Source organism: Pholcus phalangioides, unplaced genomic scaffold, assembly GCF_987345545.1.
Source record: "Pholcus phalangioides strain wild (caught in Gottingen) unplaced genomic scaffold, Ppha-v1.0 ptg000021l_1, whole genome shotgun sequence".
NCBI classification, from domain to species: domain Eukaryota; kingdom Metazoa; phylum Arthropoda; class Arachnida; order Araneae; family Pholcidae; genus Pholcus; species Pholcus phalangioides.
Genome location: NW_028301614.1, coordinates 12,494,414 through 12,517,849, shown reverse-complemented (window position 1 = coordinate 12,517,849; position 23,436 = coordinate 12,494,414). Strand labels below are relative to the sequence as shown.

The following is a 23,436-nucleotide window of genomic DNA, read 5'->3' as shown; positions in this document are numbered from 1 at the left end:
TTCAAACTTCAAAGTGTAAATGCTAGTCTGCTTTTCCTTTGAAAAAAAATCTTGGCACAACAAATAACAGACCTTATTACATATATACACATAACATTTATTGCCAGTTTCTAATTTGAAAATAAATGGGAGCATGAACATCTATGTAGGAAATATATGCATAGACCACATGAAGCGTGTTTTTTTTGAGAAAGTGAAATGGTATTAAATTACCACAGTGGTGGGGTGGCATGATGGTTAGTGATGATAGCAACAGCTGGTTGAATAAAGCCAACATGTTGGAAAAAAATTCAAGTCCCACAACTATATGAATTCAATGGTTTTTTTTATAGATTTGAATTGTTTTTCTTCTAAAAAGGAGTTTTTACATCAGTTCCATTATTGGATGAAGCAAAGTATTAAAAAATATATACAGTAAAACTTGTACGAAAGGAGAATTAAATATAGTGTTATTAGACTGAAATAATATTCCATTTTAGACAGATTTCCATTGAATAAAGATGCAATAAAAGCATTAATCACATTGAACAGACTATATTTTGATTTCATTTAAGACAGGTTTCTGTCTCGTACAGTGCCCGTCTTAGACAGATTTCACTGTGTGTATATATATATATATTATAAATGGTTGGCACACCGCCATCTGTTCAGATTAGTAAAAAGTTTTGATTACCTGGGCTTATCTTCTAAACATGGCTTTTTTTAAATCTGTAATAATAGTGAGTATCTCTCTATAGATTTTTTTTACTCTCCAATATTACATCTTTGCTTCAGCTAATGGGCCAAGGGGTGTTACAAAACATCGAACAGGTGTACAAAAAACTGTTGCTTTGATATATCATTGAAGATGAGGACGAGTCCTTTTTCATTTTCCAAAAAATTAAGAAAATTTCTGTGAGAAATGTCATTTACTGGCCTGCAGAAACATATGTGATGGGAACCGCAGGAAAATTATGACCAAGACTCGCTTTCAACGGTAATCAGGAAACAAAAAAATATGAAAACAAAAAATCTGAACTATAAACAAAATGAATCTATAAACAAAAAATCTGATAAAAACTCTCTAGTTTTCAAAATAAATCCCTGGTTGTGAGGAAGCAGGCGAAAAAAAAAGATGTTGGTGAAATGTTATCATTAGATTGTAACAGCAATCAAGTTTTCATGGATGCTGTAATTGTCTCCAAAGTTTAAACTGGCAATGACTCATGTCATTGCTAGCTGTCAAGGGTGTTGCAGTGAGCTGTGAACATTGATGATTGCTTATTTAGTACTTTAGAGTGGTTCTTTCTTAGACTAATCTGGGGTGTCGCAGATAAACATTGCCATTGCAAAGGAACCCCGAATGGCAAAAGTTTGATAACCACTGGATGACATCATGACGATGCACCACCAGACTATTCAGAAGCTGAGGTAGGTTTTAAAACTGCCCTTCCGTACATGGAGTAGCATGATAATGCAACCCCTGCAGATATCATTTCTAAGAAGCTATGATTACGAACAGTATCGTCCACGAGGTGTACATGTTCCTTCAAATGAAAACGGAAAATTTTTTCACGGGTACTATGTAATTCATCATTATGATTTATTTGTATTCATTGTCCATAAGTAAAATGTAACGTGTTGCAATGCAGAATTCATGAGCATTTGTTTTTTTCTATTTTTGATACTTCAACTTTCTTGTGCATGTAGCTTTTTTTTAAGGAAATTTGGATTAAGCGGTTTTTTGGATAAGCAGGGTTCAGAATAGTTGGTGTTCTACTGTACATGCACATTAGACAAGCCAAAGACTGCGAATTTCAGTCATGCTGATTTCTCAGATTTTTTGTTTTCTATATATATATATATATACTTAGTGCAGACTAAAATAGGCAAAAGAATCAGTTTTGTATTTTTCATGTCTGTCATAATGTCTAAGAGTTTAATCTGTGTTTCATAAATATTGTTACTTAGAATTAAATATTGTACATGAGAACTGTTTATCTTCTGCTGATCACAGTATTTTTTTCTTTTCGAGCTGTGTGTGTTCATTAATCACACAAAATTAATAAATGCCCCATCAAAGTCATAAAACGCTCTGACTGTTCATGATTAGTTATACGTATTATTTTGTTTCCTAGCCCATCCAATAATTAATTTTTAAATTGTACAAAACTGACACAATTATGGTTCATGTTTAAGAAACATTTATTCATTAAATGACAGTGGAAGATTCTAAAAGAAAAGTTTGACTTCTCTCAGAGTATTTTTTTTTTCCCCCCCTAAAGTAATTTTATTTTCAGGTTTTTATGCTAATTATATAAATATTTTCTTTTTTCTTCATTTTTGCATGCTTAAAAACTTTTTTTGTGAAACACAAATTTTAAAAAGATTGAAATTAAGCAATGGTGATATTTTGAATGGGATCCATCTGAATAGGAGGGGGGTCTGGGAGATTTTTGATAGGCTTAGGTCAGGTTTTTTACTCCCTGACCATGTAGTCAGGAATGCAGGTTAATGATAATCACAACAGTAATGATAGGGAATTACCCACCTCTGACTTGGATGGCTTCTCGATTGACACTAAATCACCGGGAAAATCAAAATATGTGCTAATTAATGCCTGGAACTTGGGTAATAAGAAAGACTTTTCAGAAACTATGATAGTTGTGGAGGGCCTAGATCTTATAGCTATTACAGAATCTTGGGCAAATGATGGGAATGAATCTTTCTTACACATCTCAGGATACGATACTTTTTTGAGAAATAGATCTGATAGGGAAGGGGATGGAGTGTTGATACACGCGAAATCATGTTTGAAGGCTAGAGTGTAACGGGCAGAGAAGTGATATTGAAACTATATGGGTTAAGCTTGAAAACAAAAGTCGTCCTATACTTATTGTTGGGGTTTGTTACAGTCCACTGAATAGGGATCCAAAATACATCGCCAAATTTCATGATGAAATTTGCTACGTGTGTAAGCGTAAGAGGGGTGTCATACTATGGGATTTCAATTACCTGGATATTGATTGGGAGAACCTGAGAACCTTTCAGCTAGCAATCAATATGAAAGAGACTTTCTTAAGTTGGTGCTCGAAATTTTTTTGTATCAGAAGCCACTAGGGGTACTGTTATTTTGGACTTCGTTCTTACTAGTTCTGAGGATCTTGTTGAACATGTTTCGGTGGGGGACGGGTTTTCTTCCAGTGATCATCGTGTTGTCAGTTTTCACTAATTTTAACTTTCTGAATTGGATAGAATCATAGTTAAGAGATAGGTCACAACAAGTTATGGTGAATGGGTCTCTGGTTGGACAGGCATCACAAGTGGAGTTCCAAAAAGAAGTATCCTTGGTCCTATACTTTTTTTTCACTTTTTATCGATAAACTCTATCTGGGATTGCTAGCAAATTCTCAGATGACGTGAAGCTAATGGTGGTAATCGGGAATCAAAGCGATAGAAAGTTATTCCAGACCAACTTAAACAGGATTGCAGCATGAACAAATGAATGAAGCATGACGTTTAGCACTGATAAGTGCATGGTCGCTCATTTTGGTTCGACCAACCCACGGTTCTCTTACGACTTGAATGGTGTCACTATCCGGATGCAACTAGGGTCACCGATTTGGGAATTCTCATTGAAGAGCGGCTTAGGTTTTCTGAACATTGTTCAGCGGGTGGTCAAAAAAGCAAATAGAATGCTTGATTTCATTTTCAAAAAGGTCTCTTCGCATTCTCCTAAAGTCATTCTTCCTCTTTTTCAAGGCTTAGTTCGGCGTTAACTGAAGTATGCTTTAAGGTTTTGAACACCATACCTACAGAGGGACATAGACTTGGTTGAATGGGTGCAGAAAAGAGCTAAGTGTGTCCTTATTAGCATATGGGGCTTGAGTTATGAAGAGAGACTTCATTTTTTGAATGTTTACATTGGATGAATGCAGGTGTCTGGGAGATATGATTGAAGTGTTAAAAATTTTCAACGGGATGGATAGGATGAACCATGAATTATTAGTACACTGTCACAACACATTCTAACATTTCACAGAGAAATATGGACGAGGTGCATGTATGGATTAGTAGTAGTATTGATTGGTAGGTGGCAATGCAAGGTCATGGTGACGCAGGATATTTTTCTCTAATAGGGTTGTTAATAAATGGAATATAGCTTACCCCTGGAGGTAATAAATTCTAACACAATTGACACATTTAAAAAGAAATACTATGAACATGTTGGGGGGGGGGGGGGTAAATTGAGAAGCTGTCCATACTTAGAATTAGACAACCATAAGTATTCTTTATGAGTATTTTATAATATTTCATCATGTATATATATATTGTTGGTATTTGTATTTTTAATTGGGTTGCTGTATTTTTGAAATATGAAATCCATATTTGTTATGGGCATCTTTTTCTCGTCCACCTCGGGCATTTTGCCTGTTGTGGTGTTGTATTTGAAATATGTAAATGATCAAATCTGTGAGTGAGATTAGTGAGAAATGCATGGTGAAATAAAATTAGACAACTGCCAAGGCAAATACACATATACTGCCAAAGTCAACATTTTGTCTTCAAAATGCGGTAAAAGTTGGTTGATTTGAATTTTACATATTTCTCTTGAGTTTCTTATTTACAGTAGAGCCTTGATCAACCAGGCAAAGCCTAGAGTCATCTCAGATATATTTTTTAATTTTGTTTTGTTTTTTGTACGAGTTATCTATTTTTTCTTTTAAATAAAATTTTATTCTCATTAAATTATCCCTTAAAATTTTGCAGAAGAGTGAAATTACTCTTCAAAATAATTTTTTTTGGATAACACTGCTTTTCTCCTTGCAAAACGGTACTAGCGATAGGACACTGCTTTGACAAGCTCATAAAATCTGGTTCTTTTTTTAACATGCAATTTTTTTTATTGTCTTGTCACTAAGTTGTAAGTTTTACTTGGTGTTATTTCAAATTTCTAACCTCTACTTTTCAATCATAGTATTCCACAGTAATTCTTTTAATTGATTTACCTATTTCCAAGTTTCCTATTCGCTGATTTTATTCTCCCATCCACACCTAGCTCTTTTTGATTTATTACTGGAACTAGCCATGCTTCGACAATAAAAGGGTTTGTGACCAGCTGATTTTGGTCTGACCCATATGATTCAGTAAATGCTCAGTTAATCAAAGTCTTACTGTAATTTACTGTTGAAACTATCCATTGAATTCAATTTTTTATAAAAGTTTGATTGTTTAAAGTTGGGGGAATTTCAATCTGAGAGAACATAGGCTGTTAGGAAAAACATTCTATGGGATATGAGACTTCCTATGAGGTCAGTCCTTAAATAAGTCAAATAAGAAAATCTAATAGAACTAGAAAAATCCTGATGAACATTTGGGTCACAGTGGTGCTCTTGTTGGTTTTCTGTTCTTGAATATAGTGTCAGGCTAGTCCTGAAGGTTAATATAAATACAACGCCACAACAGACAAAATGCCCAACAAGGTGGCTGAAAAAAAGATGCCCATAAAAACATGGATGTCACATATTTCAAAAATACAGCAACCCAATTAAAAATGCAATTAATAAAAATTCTGAACAATATATACACATGATAAAATATACAATGCCAAATAAAGAATACTTATGGTTGTCTTATACTAAGTATGGATAGCTTCTCGATTTACCCCAACATGTTTATCGTATTTCTTTTTAAATGTGTCAACCACGATGATCTCTTAACCACGATTCTATCCAATTCAGCAAGTTGCCCCCAATTCCAATCTCGTGTAAATGCTTCAAGATACCATGTTGGACCCGATCGAATGCCTTCTGGAAATCAAGGTAAACAACATCTACATTTTTGCTGTTACCCAAAGCCTTAGTCGCGTGATCACAGAAGCAAGGGAGGTTAGTTACACGACTTCCCCTTCCTGAACCCATGCTGATTATCCGACAATACATTATTCTCGTCTATCCACTTCACAAACTGCCTTTTGATGATAATTTCCAAAATTTTCGAGAGGGAGCTCGTCAAACTCACTGGACAATAATTGGATAGCGCTTCTCTACTACCCTTCTTAAATATCGGAACAACATTAGCAAGTTTCCAATCTCTTGGGATGATACCCTCAGCAACACTACTCCTGCATATCTGTGCGACTGGCCCTAACAATTCATTAGCACATTTCCTGAGGACCCTGGGATAGATATCATCTGGTCCTGGTGCTTTGCTTGCACATACATTTCTTAGAAGATTTAGGACCTCCACGTCTTCTACTCGAATATCGTTGAGGGTTTTATTACCTCATGCAACACCTGTATATCAAATATCATTATCTCCATTAAAAACCGACGCGAAAAAGTCATTGGAAGCACTACACGTGTCTACATTGCTCTCTAACCTAGACTTTGGCGATGTACCCGTTAAATATATATAAATTTTTTTATCAACTATTTTTTATGAAAATGCCAGTTCTTTTGTGCGTTACAATGTGTGTATTAAATAATTTTAAACTAACTCTATCCATGTAATTTATAGTTTGATAACAGAATTTTGAAAACCACAGATGTCAATATGTTACTGTTAAAGTGTATAATTCAGTTATTTCATGAAATAACATGCATAAGAAACCCCTTAAAAAATTTATTTTAATTTTAAAAATTTAAAAGTTTATGTAAAGAGACAATAAAATTATTTGTACAACAGTGATTACTAAAATAGCACTTGGAATTACATAGATCATTATTGTTAAGACAAAAACATTGTGGTCACCACACTGTGTTTTTCATGAATATTTGCATTATGCACTTCAACAGGAGATGTAGATTACCATTCTATAAAATAACTAGTTAAATTACGTCCAGACCTGCAACTCTCCGGATTTTTCATCCTTCCTCCTGCTCTCTGGATTTTGGCAGAAAATTAGATTTCACGCGAGCTTTCGCGTTGTTGTGACGTCAATAATTGCCGTCATCGTTAGGAAAAACACCCATAGAGAACAGCTGTGGTCATTTCCATCGAGCAACCGGGAAAAAAGTCTTGGTGACCACATTTAAGCAACTGGCAAAGACGTAGCTTTAATCGGCAATCATTTATCAGGAGCAAGTCCTTGGTTGCCGAAATTCTTGTATAATCATTATTGTATTCCATTAACAGCCGTGCTGTAAACACAAGTTTTTTCGTCAGCAGCTTTATATTTTGAAGTTTTTTAATTGTTTCCTCTGATTAAATGTCTTCAGAAAGAAAATATAAAACTTTTAAGAGTTCATATACCCAAGATTATAAATCACTGATAGCATCCACAAAATGAAATACTTATGTTTTATGAACAGTATGTAGATGTGATTTCTCTATTCTGTATGGAAAGACTGACATGGAATTATATTCTGCTCAGGAGCAATGCTAAACCTGCCTTGGGGTGGGGGGATGGAACTTTTTCTTAATTGATTAAAAATTGTTTTGATCAAGTCTATAAGTGCCTGGGGGGGGGGGGATATCCCCTCGGGAGAATCTCTGGATTCCAAAAGTTGGCACGTCTGTACGTGGAATGCAAGTGGATTTTACGCTTTAACTGACCAGATCAGTTATTTGATATTTGATGAAATAATGGATTTCATACTTTAGCAATCACAAATACAATAAAACCAATGTATTCCAAATTCATAAAGAGCTTTGACTTATTCATTTATTTATATATGAAATGAAATTCTAAAGCAAGGTTTAACTAAACTGTGAAGAATCAATAGTCCCCCTCACTTTCAGACCAGTCTGAATAGATAATCCCTTAGAAGTGGAATGTTTTCTGAAGTAGGAAATATATTTCCTAACAAGAATGACTAACAGGACTCGTGTGTCTTCCACCCAAGAGACAAAACATACTTATCAAAAACTACATGCTCATAGCAATTTTATTTTAAAAACATTGATGACTTTTGTTGTACATGTAATAGAAAGGAGTGTATTAAAAATTCATACAGCTTTCATTAAGTAATTTAGCATTTGGTACACATAACGATATACTAGTTTTTTTTCCCAGTTTTTGTGTCACATTTGAATGCAGTGCTCTTTATTTGTGCCTTTATATTGCAGTAGGTGTTATTACTACTACCACAACTACTATTCACTCAAAGGTGTCGTCGTCAAAGCAGTTCAGGCAAAGTTTTATTAATGCTACCAGCACCAGTGAAAGCAGCCGGCTAGAAAATTTGAAAGCCACAGTACACATTGTTGAGAATCCTATCAATAAACTTGGTGTTCCTTGTTGATTACTTTGCACCATCTGTTGCGCTTTGTAGTCAAAAGATAACGGGTATTGTGCAGCAATATATAAATATATACATACATAAAAAAGATATATATATACATATGAAAAAGCTGGATTTTTTGTGCCTGCTATTGTAAAGTTTCGAATTATTCATTTTTTTAAAAACTAACAACGATTCTATGTGATTTGTTTTGATTTTGTACATGCGTGTATAAACAAATTTTTCCCCCCAGCCTTTGTTCTGAGTTTATTTTATACCACAACGAGGAGTTTTTTTTCTTGTGAAAGATGTGTATTAGATCTGAGCATAAATGTTAAAAATTTGTTTTTTAAGAGGAAGAATGTATATGAATCTGTAATTTGAATCGAGCTTTCAGCATGCTCAACATTTATCTATAATAAACTTTACAATTTGCTGCTGGTTATTTTATGCATATCTATGTGGTGGCTGTGCATGACTAAGTTACATGTTTTTATAGTTGCAAATTTTTTTTTATACTGTTCATTGATTGATGGCAGAGGAAAAAATTATGCTATTAATGTTATTCCTGTAATTTCTCACTGTATAGTTGATACTATTATTTTTTAGACTTACATAAGATCTGCTTTTGATTGGGAGCTTGTATAACATTGTATTAAGTAATTGTTTTAGCATGAAATTCTGACCTGGCAATTCTGATTTGGTACTTTTGGAACCATGTCAAAGCAAAACTTTTGTCACATTAATTTCTATTACGTTACGTATATGTCTTTGCTCAAGTGATCACTTGCTAAACAAAATCATAAGAAAGAGATGAAAACAAAAACTGAAAATCTCGGATTTCAGGCTTTTGGTATTTCTGATTCAAGCTTCAAATTTTGCAGTTGATAATATTAATAGACTTTTTTTAGAAAGAAAAGTAAATTTGAGACTAAGATGATTGTGTATAATAGCTATATCAAAACTTTGTTTTTACGAAATTTGCTGCAGGTCAGCAAGCAACCAATTTAATAACATTCCTCCTTACAAACTACAATTACTTTTACGAATCGCATCTGCTTAAGACAATATTTTCTTGACAAAGACGAAACATTTATTGAATTTGCCAGCCAGAAATGGTTTACGTATCCTATCAACAGATGGTGCTATAGTTGTCCCACTTGTGTCTTTTAACTTTATAACAAAGCTAGTTTTAGAAAAGATTTTATCGAAGTAGTTTAATGAGCGTTTAGAAAGCTTTATACAGCATACATATATATATATATATATTGAGTGATGAACAGATGTTTGATCTTTTAGAATACTTAGTAATTGAATTTGTAAAGCTCTAATTTTACCTTGTGCATTTATCTTTTCTTTTTTTAAATGATGTCGAGGAGTTGCAGTGTGGAGTTGTCCGATAGCGTTTTTCCCTTTTTACTGGCACATTCATCCAGCATAGAATACATCTTGATAATCTGTATTGTGCCAAGTCAATATTTTCATCCAACATGTTTGTTGATAGTTTCTCAGGCTTCAATTGTTCGATTGCAAAGAAAATTTTTTTTCATGTCATCCGTTTTAAATTTGTAATTCATATATTTTGATGTTTTTCTTTTAGAAAATTTCAAATTCCATACCATTTTTTTAAAAATTAATCTCATCCCTTGAAGATGTGTAAAGTTTTGTCCACTTATGAGTGAATTTGGCATTAAATTATCGCATGTGTGTCACCAGATGTTTTTCGACACATCAGTCCGTCTCTTTCATATGCTGAATGAATGTTATTTTTATTGTTGACAGCTGAATAATTTAATAAAATACACAATAAACTACGTATATTTTCCTGGCAGATCATTGTAATGTTTTCCCCCTATTTTTTCAAAACCGGTTTTTGATTTTTCAAGCATTTAAAAAATTTGATAACTTGTATCGTTTTTCTGATCTGTGTTATTTCACCTGTTTTTAGTGTCAAAACTTTTTCTGGTTTTTTTTTTTTCATTTTTACATGTGATATTGATTTATTCGGGATGTCACAAACTTGTATGTGTTTGTTTTTATACTTTTATGCATTGAATAAACTTATTTAAAAAGTTGGAGCAGTCATACCAGATTATCTTATGTATGTATGCTGTTTTCAGTCTGTGTTGCAGAAAGATTTATTTTGAGTATATGAGGAGCTGAGTGGAAAGTATAATCGAACCTTTTTAACATTGGAACAGCCGACATTTATGTTACCTTAGAACAGCTGCTGATGTCTTTTTGACACCGGGTATAAATGACATAAATTATAAGTTGAAATTATGCCAATTCTACTATTTCAATACACTCTTGGTTTATAAAATAAAATGATTGATAGATGATCTGCATGCACAGAATTGTGAGAAAAAAGGTGAATCTTTTCATTGAAAAGTACTTTAAAACTTTTAAAATTATAAAGATAGATTATCTGAATGGATAGGGAAAAGGATGAAAATTATCAATAATAAAATCACTTTTTATAGTATTACAGCGTTAAAAAGATTGCATGCCATTGACAACAAAATTTGTTAATTACATTCATACCCATTCGCAATCCATACAATTATAGGCAATCATACATCTACGTTTTCCACAAACTATCTTTTTATAAAGTTATTCCAGCATTAATGAAATTTTTTTTTCTCTTTAGATGAATTCTATACCCTTTTTTTTAATCTTTAAATAAGATTATTTAGAGGAGATTATTTAGATAAGATTATTAAGGAATATTTAGAGACAACTGTACATTAGGGTGGGTCAAAAAAATAAAATCACATTTTTTTAAGGGGCACAGCAATAAAAAGGTGCTAAATGGTCTCAAAATAACACTTGTGGGCTTTTTTACATTCTGATTAGTGTAACTGCCTGCGGATCAATATAAATTTTTTTGATATTTTTTTTCAAGTTAGGTTTTGGTTAGGGTTTCAACCAATTACGTTACTTCCTATAAACATAGACAATTCGTCACATTGTAGGTGTGTGGGGAAGAGTCTAGAAAGACCCTACATGTGTGCATGCAACACCCATGTTTCCCAGTATAAATCTGGTTGAAATAAGGCAAGGTTGTGTTGTGCCATTTTCATCATGGATCGTACTCAAAGTGGAAATATCCATTATGTTGTGATTCAAGTGACATTAAATGCAATATGTTATCAACCTATGAAGTTCTGTGAGTGGAGCTGTCATAAGATAAAATGGGATAATAAAACTAGTGAAAGCCCATTTATAAAGAAATAGAGAACATTGTCGTGGCAAAAATTAAAGAAATATGGCCAAGAGCTTCCATATTCCTTCGGTCCAACATAAAAGAGTGGAGTTTTGCCATAAAATATCAAATCAAATTTATTCATTTTCAACATGGAGATTTATATTAATGTTTTAAAAATCATCTAGAGGCTGTGATGCCTGAACGGATGATTGAAAATTTACATGATAATGTATAAAACACATGATATGAACAGAAACATTAAAAAAAAGACACACAACATAAACGAGACAAAATTATCAATGTCAAATGGGAAAAAAAAACCGTAAAGATAAAAAATCAAGAAAAAAAAAAGTTCTTAATTCATGGCGAGAAATGTAAAATGAACATAACATTATAGATAAAAAAAATATGAAAGAAATGAAACTCACACATACATAGACAACACAAACAAGAAAATTTTTTTTAATTGAAAAATATACATAATTAAAGTGGCACAGCGAAAGGGAATAAATTTTATTGCTCTTAAAGGTCAAAATAAGAGTTTACATCGTCTATTGAAATTAATAATTTGAATAATGATTTTTTAAATGTGTGTGTATATTTTGCATTTCTAGTGGTAGTGAATTATATAATTTCAGAGCTAAATAATAAAAATGTTTACGAAAAATTTCTTTTCTAAAAGTAGGAATACAGTAAATCACATGAGGTCTTCGCTCGGAAACATTATCTTTTAACCTGCATAAGCTTTTATTATCATATAAGAAGAAAATAATTCGAAAAAGAGCATGGCGTAAAGGAAGCAGATTAAGATTTCTAAAAATTGTAGAAGAATGAGACACACCCGACTCAAAACTTTGAAACACTTTTTTGGATTGAAAATAAAAGCAATAAATTATTAGTTTTTTATAATCATCACCCCATATAATTGTACCATAATTTATAAGTGAATAAAACCAAGCATAGTACAGGTCTTTTAAGAAATTAGCAGAAACTTTCTTACTTATATAATAAAAATTATATAAAACAAAGTTTTTTAAGTAATTCATGAACATGACATTTCCCTTTTAAATTGCTGTCTACATTTAAACCCAAGTATTTAATACTATTTACTTCTTGAATTGAATCGCAATAACAACGAGGTTGAAATCACAAACAAGGGTGTAAAAAATGTAAGATTAAGATGTAAATCGGATTGCATAAGATTGAAATTAACGTATTTTGTTTTCTGTAACTTTAATTTTAAATCATTAGCATAGAACCATTTTTGAATTAATATCAAATCGTGGTTAATATGATTTTCAAGACTGTTAAGATTATCACGTGAATACATTAATACAGAATCATCGGCATAAGTGATCATGGAACCGTCAAATTCTAATTTACAAAGATCATTAATGAAAATCAGAAAAAGCAAAGGACCCAATATAGATCCTTGTGGAATTCCTCTATTTATGTTCTCTATTAGATAAATTAGAACCAATTTAAAATGTGACCCCGAATACCAGCTGAATTGAGTTTTTGAATGAGAATATAATGGTTCACATTGTCAAAAGCCTTTGAAATATCTAAAAATATTGCAATAGTAAATTTGCTTTTGTCAATGACATTGTAAATAAATTTCGAAAAGGCCAAAAGGGCATTTTCAGCACCTCGTCCTTTTATAAAACTAAATTGGTTTTTAGCAAAAAATTCACAAAATACAAAAAGTTATATATTCTAATTGAAATAATTTTTCCAACAAGTTTAGAAAAAACCGGTACCTATAATTCAGCAGAGATTTTTTTATCGCCAGCTTTAAGAACAGGAGTAATAGTGGCTCATTTCAGTGACTCAGGAAATACAGCAGGTTGAAATGAGGTATTTATGAACTTTGTGATAAATGCGATATTATTTGCAGCAAACTCTTTAATTAAATATATATATTAATTCCATAGTAATCACACGAATTAGTTTTAGGGAAAGAATTTAAAGTAATATGTACCTCAAAGATCGACTACATCAAAAAAGGCAAAGAAATTTATGGTATGCGCAAGGTATTTTTAAAAATCATCATTTAAAACGTATTGTGGCTTATATGATCAAAGTGGATATTGAATTGATTTGCAAGTTCTAGAGTATCAGCAGAATCTGGCAAAACAATAGCTTTATTTTGGTTTTTCACAATACTGTTAATAAATTCCCATTTCTTTTTATTTGTATCACATTTCATAAACTGTTGCTTGTAATATTCATTTTTAACTAATTTAACACATTTTAATCTCATTGGCTGTGCTACAAAATACCTGTCTGAGAAAAGCTTCCTAATCGACCCACGAACGACCAAAGTTTCACAAATAAATGCTTTATACTTCTACTGACTGAAGGATAAAACTTTAATTATATCAGAAAAGTATGGAAAAATGTATAGCGAGACAGAGCATTCTTGAAGAGCAAGTCAAAGCACCAGCTTCTGCACATTTGAATGCATAGAACAAGCACTATCTTCGATTTCTTCCTGGAATCAGAAATATCTATGGAGTCTTTAATGGCAGTTGTGTGTGATGTGGAACTATGTAACGTTGATAAATATGGAGGTGCCTTATATGTCTGCTTGAAAAAAGGTTAGATAAGCTGTTGCAGTGGGTTATCCATCTACTGCATATGAATGAACACTTGTTTCCATATATTGACAGCAACACATCGAGACCCAAAACATTTTCAGGGAAAATTAGCAAAGATATGTGAAAAAAAGTTTGTTTTTTTTTGTTTCAAGTTATTTCAACACAGTTACCCAAGTTTTCTATTCAAGATGTTAGTACAGACCAAACATATTTGTACAGAATAGTCTCAGCAGTTTCAACAGGCCTAAAGATTTAGCAAACAAATCAGAAAAAATGTCTCATGCCTGATGGCTAACTCGTGCTAATCAAATTCTACATTTGTACGTTTCAATGGAACCTCCTTCTGGGAACTTAATAATTCTAGCAACATATGTCATCAAATTTTACGCTCCAACTTGGTGCACTATCAAAACTCACCCTTCCTGTAAAGATGGAACACAGCACCTGTTCAAACTCATTACTGCAACTAGGTATTTGCCCGTAGAACTGAAAGGCAAAATATATCCCGTAATTCAAAGAAACACTTATTTTGCACTCCCCGAAAATTCATGAATCACAATGCTGACCAACTCTGAACTGGCATTCAGAATAATAAACTCAGACTGTTTCAACTTCCTATAGTAAAATTTGATGTATCATCTTAAATCAATCTCATTGACTGGCAGTAGGAGAATATATCTGATCTACCAATATTGAAATCCATACCTTAAGAAGACATTGAACTGTTTGTCATCCAAAAATTAGGAGAACTGCCTTTACTACGCCTGCCATGTCACACACACAAACTGTTGAAAAGGTGGTCAAGACTGTTGCAAAAACTTCAGCCATATTGTGTGAAAAATCTAAGAAAGAAGGCTTCATAAAAAACTAAACAGTCTTGAAAAGCTATGTCAAAATGTGATAGCAAGAAGCTGATTCCAAAGGTTTCCTCTTGGAGTGGGGTATTTGGGATAGATGCTGTATCATATTCAGGCAAAAATGAAACACTATTGCCACTTAAATGTGTAAGCATCTGCAGAAAAATTTATTTCAATTACTATCAGATTATCAAAGCAGACCTGTTTTGATAAATGCAGCTAAATTTTTTTGTTCTCGATGCATTTTTTGCAAACCATACTTTGCGGTTCACTTCATTCAGGAAACGCATCTGTCATATTGATTCACCACCTGCATTTACAATGATGTTTTTATGAAAATCAATTTTGAATTGCCTCTATACACAGGGTGTCCCGAAGTTCTAATGCAGCTTTTATCTCGTGAATCATTCGTCCCAGAAGTATGGTTCCAATTTAAAAAATGCTCAAAACATGTTTACGAATCATTCTCTGTACCAGTTTCGAGAATAAAAAATACAGTGTGTATGTCATAAAGTTAAAAAAATTATGCAGTCCCTGTCTTCTTTCTAATTAGAAAGCTGATGCTCTGTCTCTCAACAAAAAAATTCGATGTTTCTAAGTACAATATTTACTGAGATATTTGAATTCAAAAATTTGAGAAAAGTAGGGGAAAAGAAACAAGTGGAAACTGCTTTTTGTTCTCATATAGAACACCCTGTATGTGAGACTACTACTGTGCATTCCCAAACAATGTACTGTGGCATCCTGGGGTGGCACAAGTTATTTGAAGGTGGGAAGATGGGGGACTGTATAATATTTTCAAACAGTAGAAGTCCAAATCCCACTTTTTTTAATAAATCGGTTCGATAAATGTAGATCTATAAATTGAGTGTAAGAGCAATACTATACTAGCCTTCCTTCATTAGTTCCAGGCATGTTTTAAATTTGAATTAATTATAGAAAAATACCAGCTTCAAACCTAAAACTTGATTATTCCGAATTGAGAATTTTCTACTAGTACTGTTCTTTTAGTGAATTCATTTATATTGAAAGTATTAATAAGCTATGTAGAAAGTATTCTACACCACGTTTTAGGGAGTCATAAGGTAATTTCATTCCTTTCCAGGATCCTGTGATCATTAAAAATATAAGAATCTCTGGACTGTATGTAATGAAACTAATCCATACACTGAATTTTTAAGTTGTAGGAGAAAAAACGCTTTTTACTATGCATTGTGTGAAAGCCCTCTTCCTAGCTTAAAATAACTTGTGAACAGAAAATGAGCCACAGCTATGGAACTTCGGTAATGGTGCTTTTAGTGAGAGTAAATTTTTAAAGAGAGCAAACCATTGAATTTTTTTGGTACAATGTCAATTGTATAATAGTTCTGTTGCTTATAACGAGCAAGTTTTTTTTCTCAGTTGCTCAGATTTTTAACCTTTTTTATTATCTGTCACGGATTCAAAAGAGAAATCTTGAAAAAATGAATACAAAAAGTGAAAAATAAAATGCAAGAACTACAAAACTGTAAGCAGACTTTGAACTATATATCTTATACAATGAAACTTAAGACGGACACTATGAGATGGAAACCTGTTTTAAACAAAATCATAGTCTTTTCAATGATTAGAGTTCTGATTTGCACCTTTATATAACAGATATCTGTCTAACGCAGGAGGGTTCTCAAATTGTGCATCATGCTGCTTGGACAAAGGTTTTTAGAAGAGAGATTCTTGGTTAAACTGCTCTGGGGAGCAACGAACAAGCACTGATTAGGGAAAAGGGTGTCGCAGGTGGAAAAAGTTTGAGAACCCCAATTATGTCCATGAGATAATATTACTTCCATTTCTTGATAGTCTGTTTTGAACAAGTTTCACTGTATATGTATTAACAGACATGGCGAATTAGAGTGTTTCAGTTGAAGTATTCAATGTGACAATGTAAAAAATTTTGTGTTGATATAAAAACCTTTTATACTTTGTCGCTATTTTTTACACCAGTAGAGTTCAAAAATTTTGTCATCAGTGGCTACTTTCATTTTGTCATGGCTCCTCAGAATTTTTCTGATTTTTTATGATACAAACCTTGGGAAGAAAAGTTAGCTGTCTTTTCTGGGAATCAAACAGCCCAGCCCTTCTTCATACTGGACAAATGCGCTACACTACACCTTGTCCAGTATGCAGGAGGGCCTGGGTTCGATTTCCGGAAAAGACAGCTCGCTTTTCTTCCTAAGGTTTGTATCAGCATAACAACCATAAAAATCTCTCTCCAAATGTATAGTAGTTAGTTCAGTGAGGACAGAAATCATCCTATCTGACAGTGTGCATTAATGAGTTTTCACTCTTTACTGCATTATGTTATTAAAAAAAAAATTCAATGATAATTCAATAAGAACTCTCGACAGCTTAGTTGAAAGTATCAATTCCAGGTAGAAAGAAATAATGTTCAGGATGTTTTTTATAAATCTAAATATCCATTGACTATATCAATAACACAATTGAGCGCAGATATAACAAAGTCCCATGAGAGCATGAAAAACACTTGCAATATTCATTATAACTGATGCATGATGTATATTTCAATTTAATGATGGGAATCAACTCGAAGTAGCGTTCCCCAACCTGTGGTCCACAGACTAGAGGTTGTCCTCAGGTTTAAAAATTTAACTACAATTAAAATGAAAACCATTCATAGGTCATAAATTTTAACAATACTGATATGGGTTTGGATAAAAAATTCTCAACCCACATACTATAAATCAGTAGTTCTTGAAGCGGACGTCACAATTCTTAGAGGCATCAAGTTTTTTCAGAGACGATGTCAGTATTGGTGTCTGTGCCTGTTTATTGTTTCTTTAGGAGCGGAAGATAAACGGTGACAGAAACGTAAAGAACTACTGCTGTAGATGTGATCCCAAGGTTTACAATGACTGAGAAATTATGACAAAAACAAAACTGTAGTTATGCCAATCCCTCTTTATTGAAGTGGTTCTGCAAAATAGAACAGCTATGTATACAACAAGAGATTGACGTCTAGATATGGATGGCTCTGACAGAACACATCTGTAGCCTTTCTCGGAATAGTACAGTAATACTTTACATTGGGATTATGCTTTTGAAAGAGAACTTATGATTTTACGCAACACCATCCCACAAATAAAATTCCAATTCTTGCAGAAAACTTCATTATATCCAATATTCATTTCTATGGCAATTTGTTATTAGCGATATTCTTTAACATCATTTTAGTATTGCAGGATAAACTAAGATGGGGAAAAAATTATAGCTGATACTTCAGCATATTTGATTTCATTACAAGCAGGCTTGATTCTATTAGTTAACTGCATCTGCTACCCATACTTTAGTTTTCATTCACAAACATCGCAGGACATACATTACATACAGGGTGATCAGCAAATAAGCCCTTATTTCAAAATTAAATATCTCTACACAACAAAGATCAATAGAATTATGCGGTAAACAGTATGTTTATTAGCAAAACTGTAAGAATGTTGTACAGAAATTTCAAAAATTTAGTTTTTTTTAAATTTTTTAAAATTAAAAAAAAAAAAAAAAAAAACTGGGGATTTTGGGGTTCCGAAAATCCTCATTTGTGTGAAGAGAAACCACTGCATTCGCCTAAAGTTACTGCATGGGCTGCGGTATGCGCCAGAGGCATTATTGGCCCCTTCTTCGTGCGAGAAACGATTACTACTGAACATTACGTTACAATTTTGGAACAATTTGTCAGCATACATGGCACATACTGCAGCCCATGCAGTAACTTTAGGCGAATGCAGTGGTTTTTCTTCACACAAATGAGGATTTTCAGAACCCCAAAATCTCCAGTTTTTTTTTTTTTTTAATTTTAAAAAAACTAAATTTTCGAAATTTCTGTACAGCATTCTTACAGTTTTGCTAATAAACGTACCGTTTACCGCATACTTCTATTAATCTTTGTTGTAGAGATATTTAATTTTGAAATGAGGGCTTATTCGCTGATCACCCTGTATCTTGACACACTAACGGATAATGGAGAAAGGCTTTTCATTTGCCAAACAGGGATGGAGAAAGCTTTCTTTCTCAAGCTATATATGATTCCACACACATAAACTAGGCTGCATCAGAATTCGCCGGAGTTTTTCCTTTGGTAATAGTTTATCTTGACATTTCTAAAATTTTTTAGTGGTGACAAATGTTTCAAATGCAACGTTCTTTCCTTTTCTTTTTTAGCACTATTTTCAATTCTTATGGTCACCTGTGCCATAATTATGCATTCTTGGCTCATTAATTTTTTTCATGTATGAATATTTTCCAATCTGATGAGGAAATGCAATTTTTAACAAGCTTCTCATACCAGCAAAAGCCAAGTTTCTTTACCAAAATGTGTTGCTTAAATGTTTTCATAAAATGATCAATACAAAGAATTTGGTTGGCATTGATTAATTTTTGATGCAACTGTTTTTATATTTTAGGTTATAGTGCATATTTTTGGAGTATTCAAATGTTGTGCCACTGTCTTGATGGCCATCTGCAATTTCTGCAATGTTGAAGATATTTGGCAAACAGATTTTTTTCTAAGTTGCCAAACCCTTGGCACAATCTCAAATCATCAATTTGGCTGCAACCTTGCTTACAGAATCATAGTCCTTTCACACACACAATAGCGGAGAGCTTGATATGAATGAACGTTAGAACTCTGCCGCCAGCCTAATCCCGTTGCTGAGACCCCAGCTTAAAAACCTAATCGCAATACAACAGATAAAATATAGACAATAGGTCAGTATACATGTATACGTTTTAATCAATGCCACAATCATAAAGATGCTGCATTTGCATGCAATGCAAACTAGTTTCAAAATATACAACTCGTTAAATGATGAACTTCCACGATAAACATTTATCCCTGGTAAGAAAAAAAAGAATTATCTGCACACATTTTGACACAAAGTATTTTACGTAAACAGTTTCAAATTCAACGGGTGGTGGGAAGGGAGAATTACAATCATTGACTTGAGGGAAAAAACTGCCCACACGGGGAACGATTCACCGTTTGGATGTGGCAACGACGTTCCGGATGAGTCCCAAGGTGATGTCATTGTTGCTCTGGATGAGGACCTCTTTGGAGTCGGACTCGAGCCTCACAACCGGAGCTTTGGAGCTCTTGACCAAGATACCGTGCTGGACTGCCAACTGCGCGATCTGGTGGATGGGTCCGGCCATCGAACTATCGGCGGTACCTCTCGCAGCCAGGCATAGCCCCTGTTGGTCGGCGGCCAAGACGCCCGTCACGCCAGGTTTGGTCAGTATGTCGTCCAGAGTCTTGTTCAGATTCTTCTCCATGTCTCTGTCCGAATGTCTTTAATGAAACGAAGAGAAAATAAGATTTCCGCACAAACTGTCGGACAATGAACAGATTAAAACTCCAGAGAGATCAGCTGACCCCTTGGGATATTGGAACGGTTCTGACCGAGTTCAGAAATTACCAGAATTGCCAGATCCTTGAAAAATTTCCAGCTAAAATCATCAAAAGTAGCCAAAAACGAACTCAAAATATCAGACTATGTGCTGCCATCTATTAAACAACTCACCAACTACCCTTTGATGGTAAATTTTGTTTTTAATGCATGTGTACGAATTTTTTTTTTTCGACCATGTGTATCGGGGGCCGAAAAAGCTGCATTAAAGAGTCTTTAAAGCTTTTAAGCGGCTTTGGGGGCCACCGAGAAGGTACGCTCGGCCCTGCGCTAAAAAAACCCCCTTTTTCAGGAAGTAACCCAAAATAGCACAATTTGGCAAAAAAATTGCCAATCTGACAACCCCTTCAAAAAACACTGTAGAAATTCAAAACGGGACGTTTAGTCAAAATGTTCGGTCTCTCTCCAGACAACAGGTGTATGTAAACAAAGAAAATGTAGGGAGAACCTCAGAGTACGTCATATTCTATAAAAATGATGCATGAAGTTACGAAATTTCCAATGGACGCGGTTCATTTCGTTGTTGTCGCTGGACTTGGGTGCGATTAAACTGTCGGTTTTTTGTGTTAAGCACCACGTGTTTATTTTTTAATTTCCTTTTTGAACGAGACTCGATGTGATTTATTTCCCCACGATGACGACGACGAGCTTCTTGTCGAAAATTTCAATCACGGAACTCCCGCAGGAAGTGCTGGTGCGCATCTTTTCAAATTATGTCGAAACGGAAGGAATCGGTAACTTCTTGAGGTTGGTAGCGCCGGTGTCCTCCCTGTTCAGGGCGACGTCCTTCAACCCTTGCCTCTGGAAGGTGGTAGATGACGCCTCTCTCAACATGAAGCACCTGCTCAAAGCCACCAGCGTAGGCACTCTTTGCTGCACGGTCAAGTTAAACCTCAGCCATATTGCAAGCCGCCTACCGGAGGAAGAGCTCGTGACCATCGTTGGCCAATGTCCTCAGCTGAAGTGGCTTGATTTGTCCAATGGGAAAGCTTCACGAGAGTTCTTCGCTTTTCTCTGCGAAGTCTGTCTGAAGCTCGACTCCATCACCCTGAAGAACATAGTAAGAGACAGAGATGATGTTATTGACGAAGTTATTGAACCAGTACTCAGCATTTGTGGACCTCGCTTATCTCTCCTTGATCTGTCTAACAATTGTTTCGTTAACAGCGATAAGATATTGGAACGAATAGCAGAGACTTGTCACTGTCTTAAAGAGCTTCGTGTGTCTGATATCAGAGGAGGCATGCTGCAGTGTCCAATCGGTAAACTGCAAAATGGCTGTCCGAAATTGAAGGTGCTCGAGCTGGGATGCTGCGATTACACGTGTGCGGGCGCTTTTGAGAGCGAAGGTTTTAGATTCTTGGAATCTTTTGTAACTGGTGGCGTCGATGGTAAAGGTCCTCGCGACAGGCAGTTGAATATGTTGCTGAGAGAATCGAGAAATCTGAAGGTCTTGGACATCAGAGGATGTGATGTCACGTGCGAATGCATCTTTCAAATCCCATCTGAAAGTGTTGAGAAATTATACGTTTCTCAGACACTGGCATCAAGAAGCGTCTATCTTTATAGAGTCGTCTCGAAATGGAAGAATAGTTTGAAGGTTCTAGATCTCTCGGGTGTATTGGATCGGAATTCGATATCTGTTGCGATCTCTACCCTGCTGTCCAACCCTGATCCTCCAATGGAAGACCTGGATCTATCTTCTTCAAATATTTCTCCACTGCTTGTAAACATGTTGTTAGAGAACTGCCACAAGTTGCAACACCTTAATATTAGGTCATGCAATGTTGCTTTAGAATATATCGACAAAATTGGGGATGTTGAAATAAACTCCGATTGCAATTTTTAGTGCTATAGTCACTTTACATTGATCGGTCTTAACAGATGAATCCTAAATGTTCTGATGTATCGGAATGAATCTTTAATTGTACACTGGCTTCCAAATGTTAAGCATGTGATGACTTTTATACTATAATGATACCACTTTGATGGATGTCCCTATGGATTGGATGGTTAATGGAGTACAAATATGAGGTATTTAGACTTACAGTACCGTCATGTGGAACCTACGGCACACAGTACTGGTAGATATTGTCTGGATGTAACCAGTTGTGGAGGTCTATTGTAATTGTCTACTCTGTAGCAATATACCGTTGGGGGGGGGGGTAGTCACAAAGCGGCTCATGAAGAAATCTACCTGTGCAGGAGCTACTTTTGGCATCCAGTTTTTTTGGTGGACAAAGCTTATTTTCGGTGCTTCTTCTGGAGCGGAGGACAAGAGGGTCTGGCACAGGTGTCTGGACATTTGTTCCCCAAAGTAGAATATGCCAAATTTTGTGATGCACCTCGCAGAACAATGTCCGGAAGAATTTTAAGAGCTTTGTACATGGAAAATGCTCTAAACGAATTTCGACCACAGAACATTTTCAGTCAGCTGAGGGCTCATTGTAGAACAATGCAAAACATTCTGCTTTGGTGGTTCTTTCAGCGCTTGCCATTATATCCAGATATTCTGATGGACTTTGTGCTACCTTTTTTAAATATGGACTTAGTTTTCATGGAGGTCTTGCAGAAACTTCACGAATTTAGTGTTTCAGACTTGACACATTCTAACAAAAATTTTAATATGCTCTTATGACTCAGGCAGTTGGAAATGAGCTCAGGGTTGGGGGCGCTTCATGTTCCACTTGGGCTCGTCTATCACCACCGTTTTGTTTGGCAGAACAGGTCAAGTTCACCCTGTATAGGCTGTTACGTGCTTAACTTTTGGAAGCCAGCGTGATATTAATGTGTGTAAAATTGTTTATGTTGGTTTTCAACAATTTCTTTAATTGATTTTTAAATTACCATTAAGCAGTATGTGTTGCCATCAAATGTAGGGAACCCATTTGTTCATTGTTTGTTACAAATTTGTTTTATTCTTTTTGGTTAATTTCGCTCTAATGTAAAAAATCAAAATTTTCAACCTGAGGAATGATAAAGTTGGGCATTGAATAATGAGGTGATGGATAATAATGAACACAGAATATTTTGATCACATGTATTTTTGTAACTGGGAACATTTTCCTTTTTTCCGAAAACATATTTTGAAATGAAAAATGTCATTTGGAT

The 23,436-nt window shown here is 34.4% G+C and overlaps 3 protein-coding genes across 4 annotated transcripts in view; 2 read left to right on the top strand and 1 right to left on the bottom strand.

The window, feature by feature from the left end:
* LOC149070645 (protein NDRG3-like) overlaps positions 1 to 10,282 on the top strand; it is a 59,805-nt gene extending 49,523 nt beyond the window's left edge. For both annotated transcript variants that reach the window (XM_089248935.1, XM_089248934.1), the window contains exon 14: positions 8,050 to 10,282. Coding sequence is in view for 1 of the 2 variants with exons in the window: in XM_089248934.1 (XP_089105060.1) it covers positions 8,050 to 8,225 (176 nt within the window). In the remaining variant the exon portion in view is untranslated. The remainder of the gene's footprint in view (positions 1 to 8,049) is intronic.
* A 9,346-nt stretch (positions 10,283 to 19,628) lies between these two features.
* On the bottom strand, positions 19,629 to 20,321 carry Lamtor5 (Late endosomal/lysosomal adaptor, MAPK and MTOR activator 5). The gene has a single exon (XM_089249112.1). It carries the CDS (start codon positions 20,189 to 20,191, stop codon positions 19,895 to 19,897), a length of 297 nt encoding a protein of 98 aa, XP_089105238.1. The 5' UTR covers positions 20,192 to 20,321; the 3' UTR covers positions 19,629 to 19,894.
* A 638-nt stretch (positions 20,322 to 20,959) lies between these two features.
* On the top strand, positions 20,960 to 22,174 carry LOC149070643 (F-box/LRR-repeat protein 6-like). Its single transcript, XM_089248893.1, has one exon. It carries the CDS (start codon positions 20,960 to 20,962, stop codon positions 22,172 to 22,174), a length of 1,215 nt encoding a protein of 404 aa, XP_089105019.1.
* Positions 22,175 to 23,436: the final 1,262 nt, after the last annotated feature.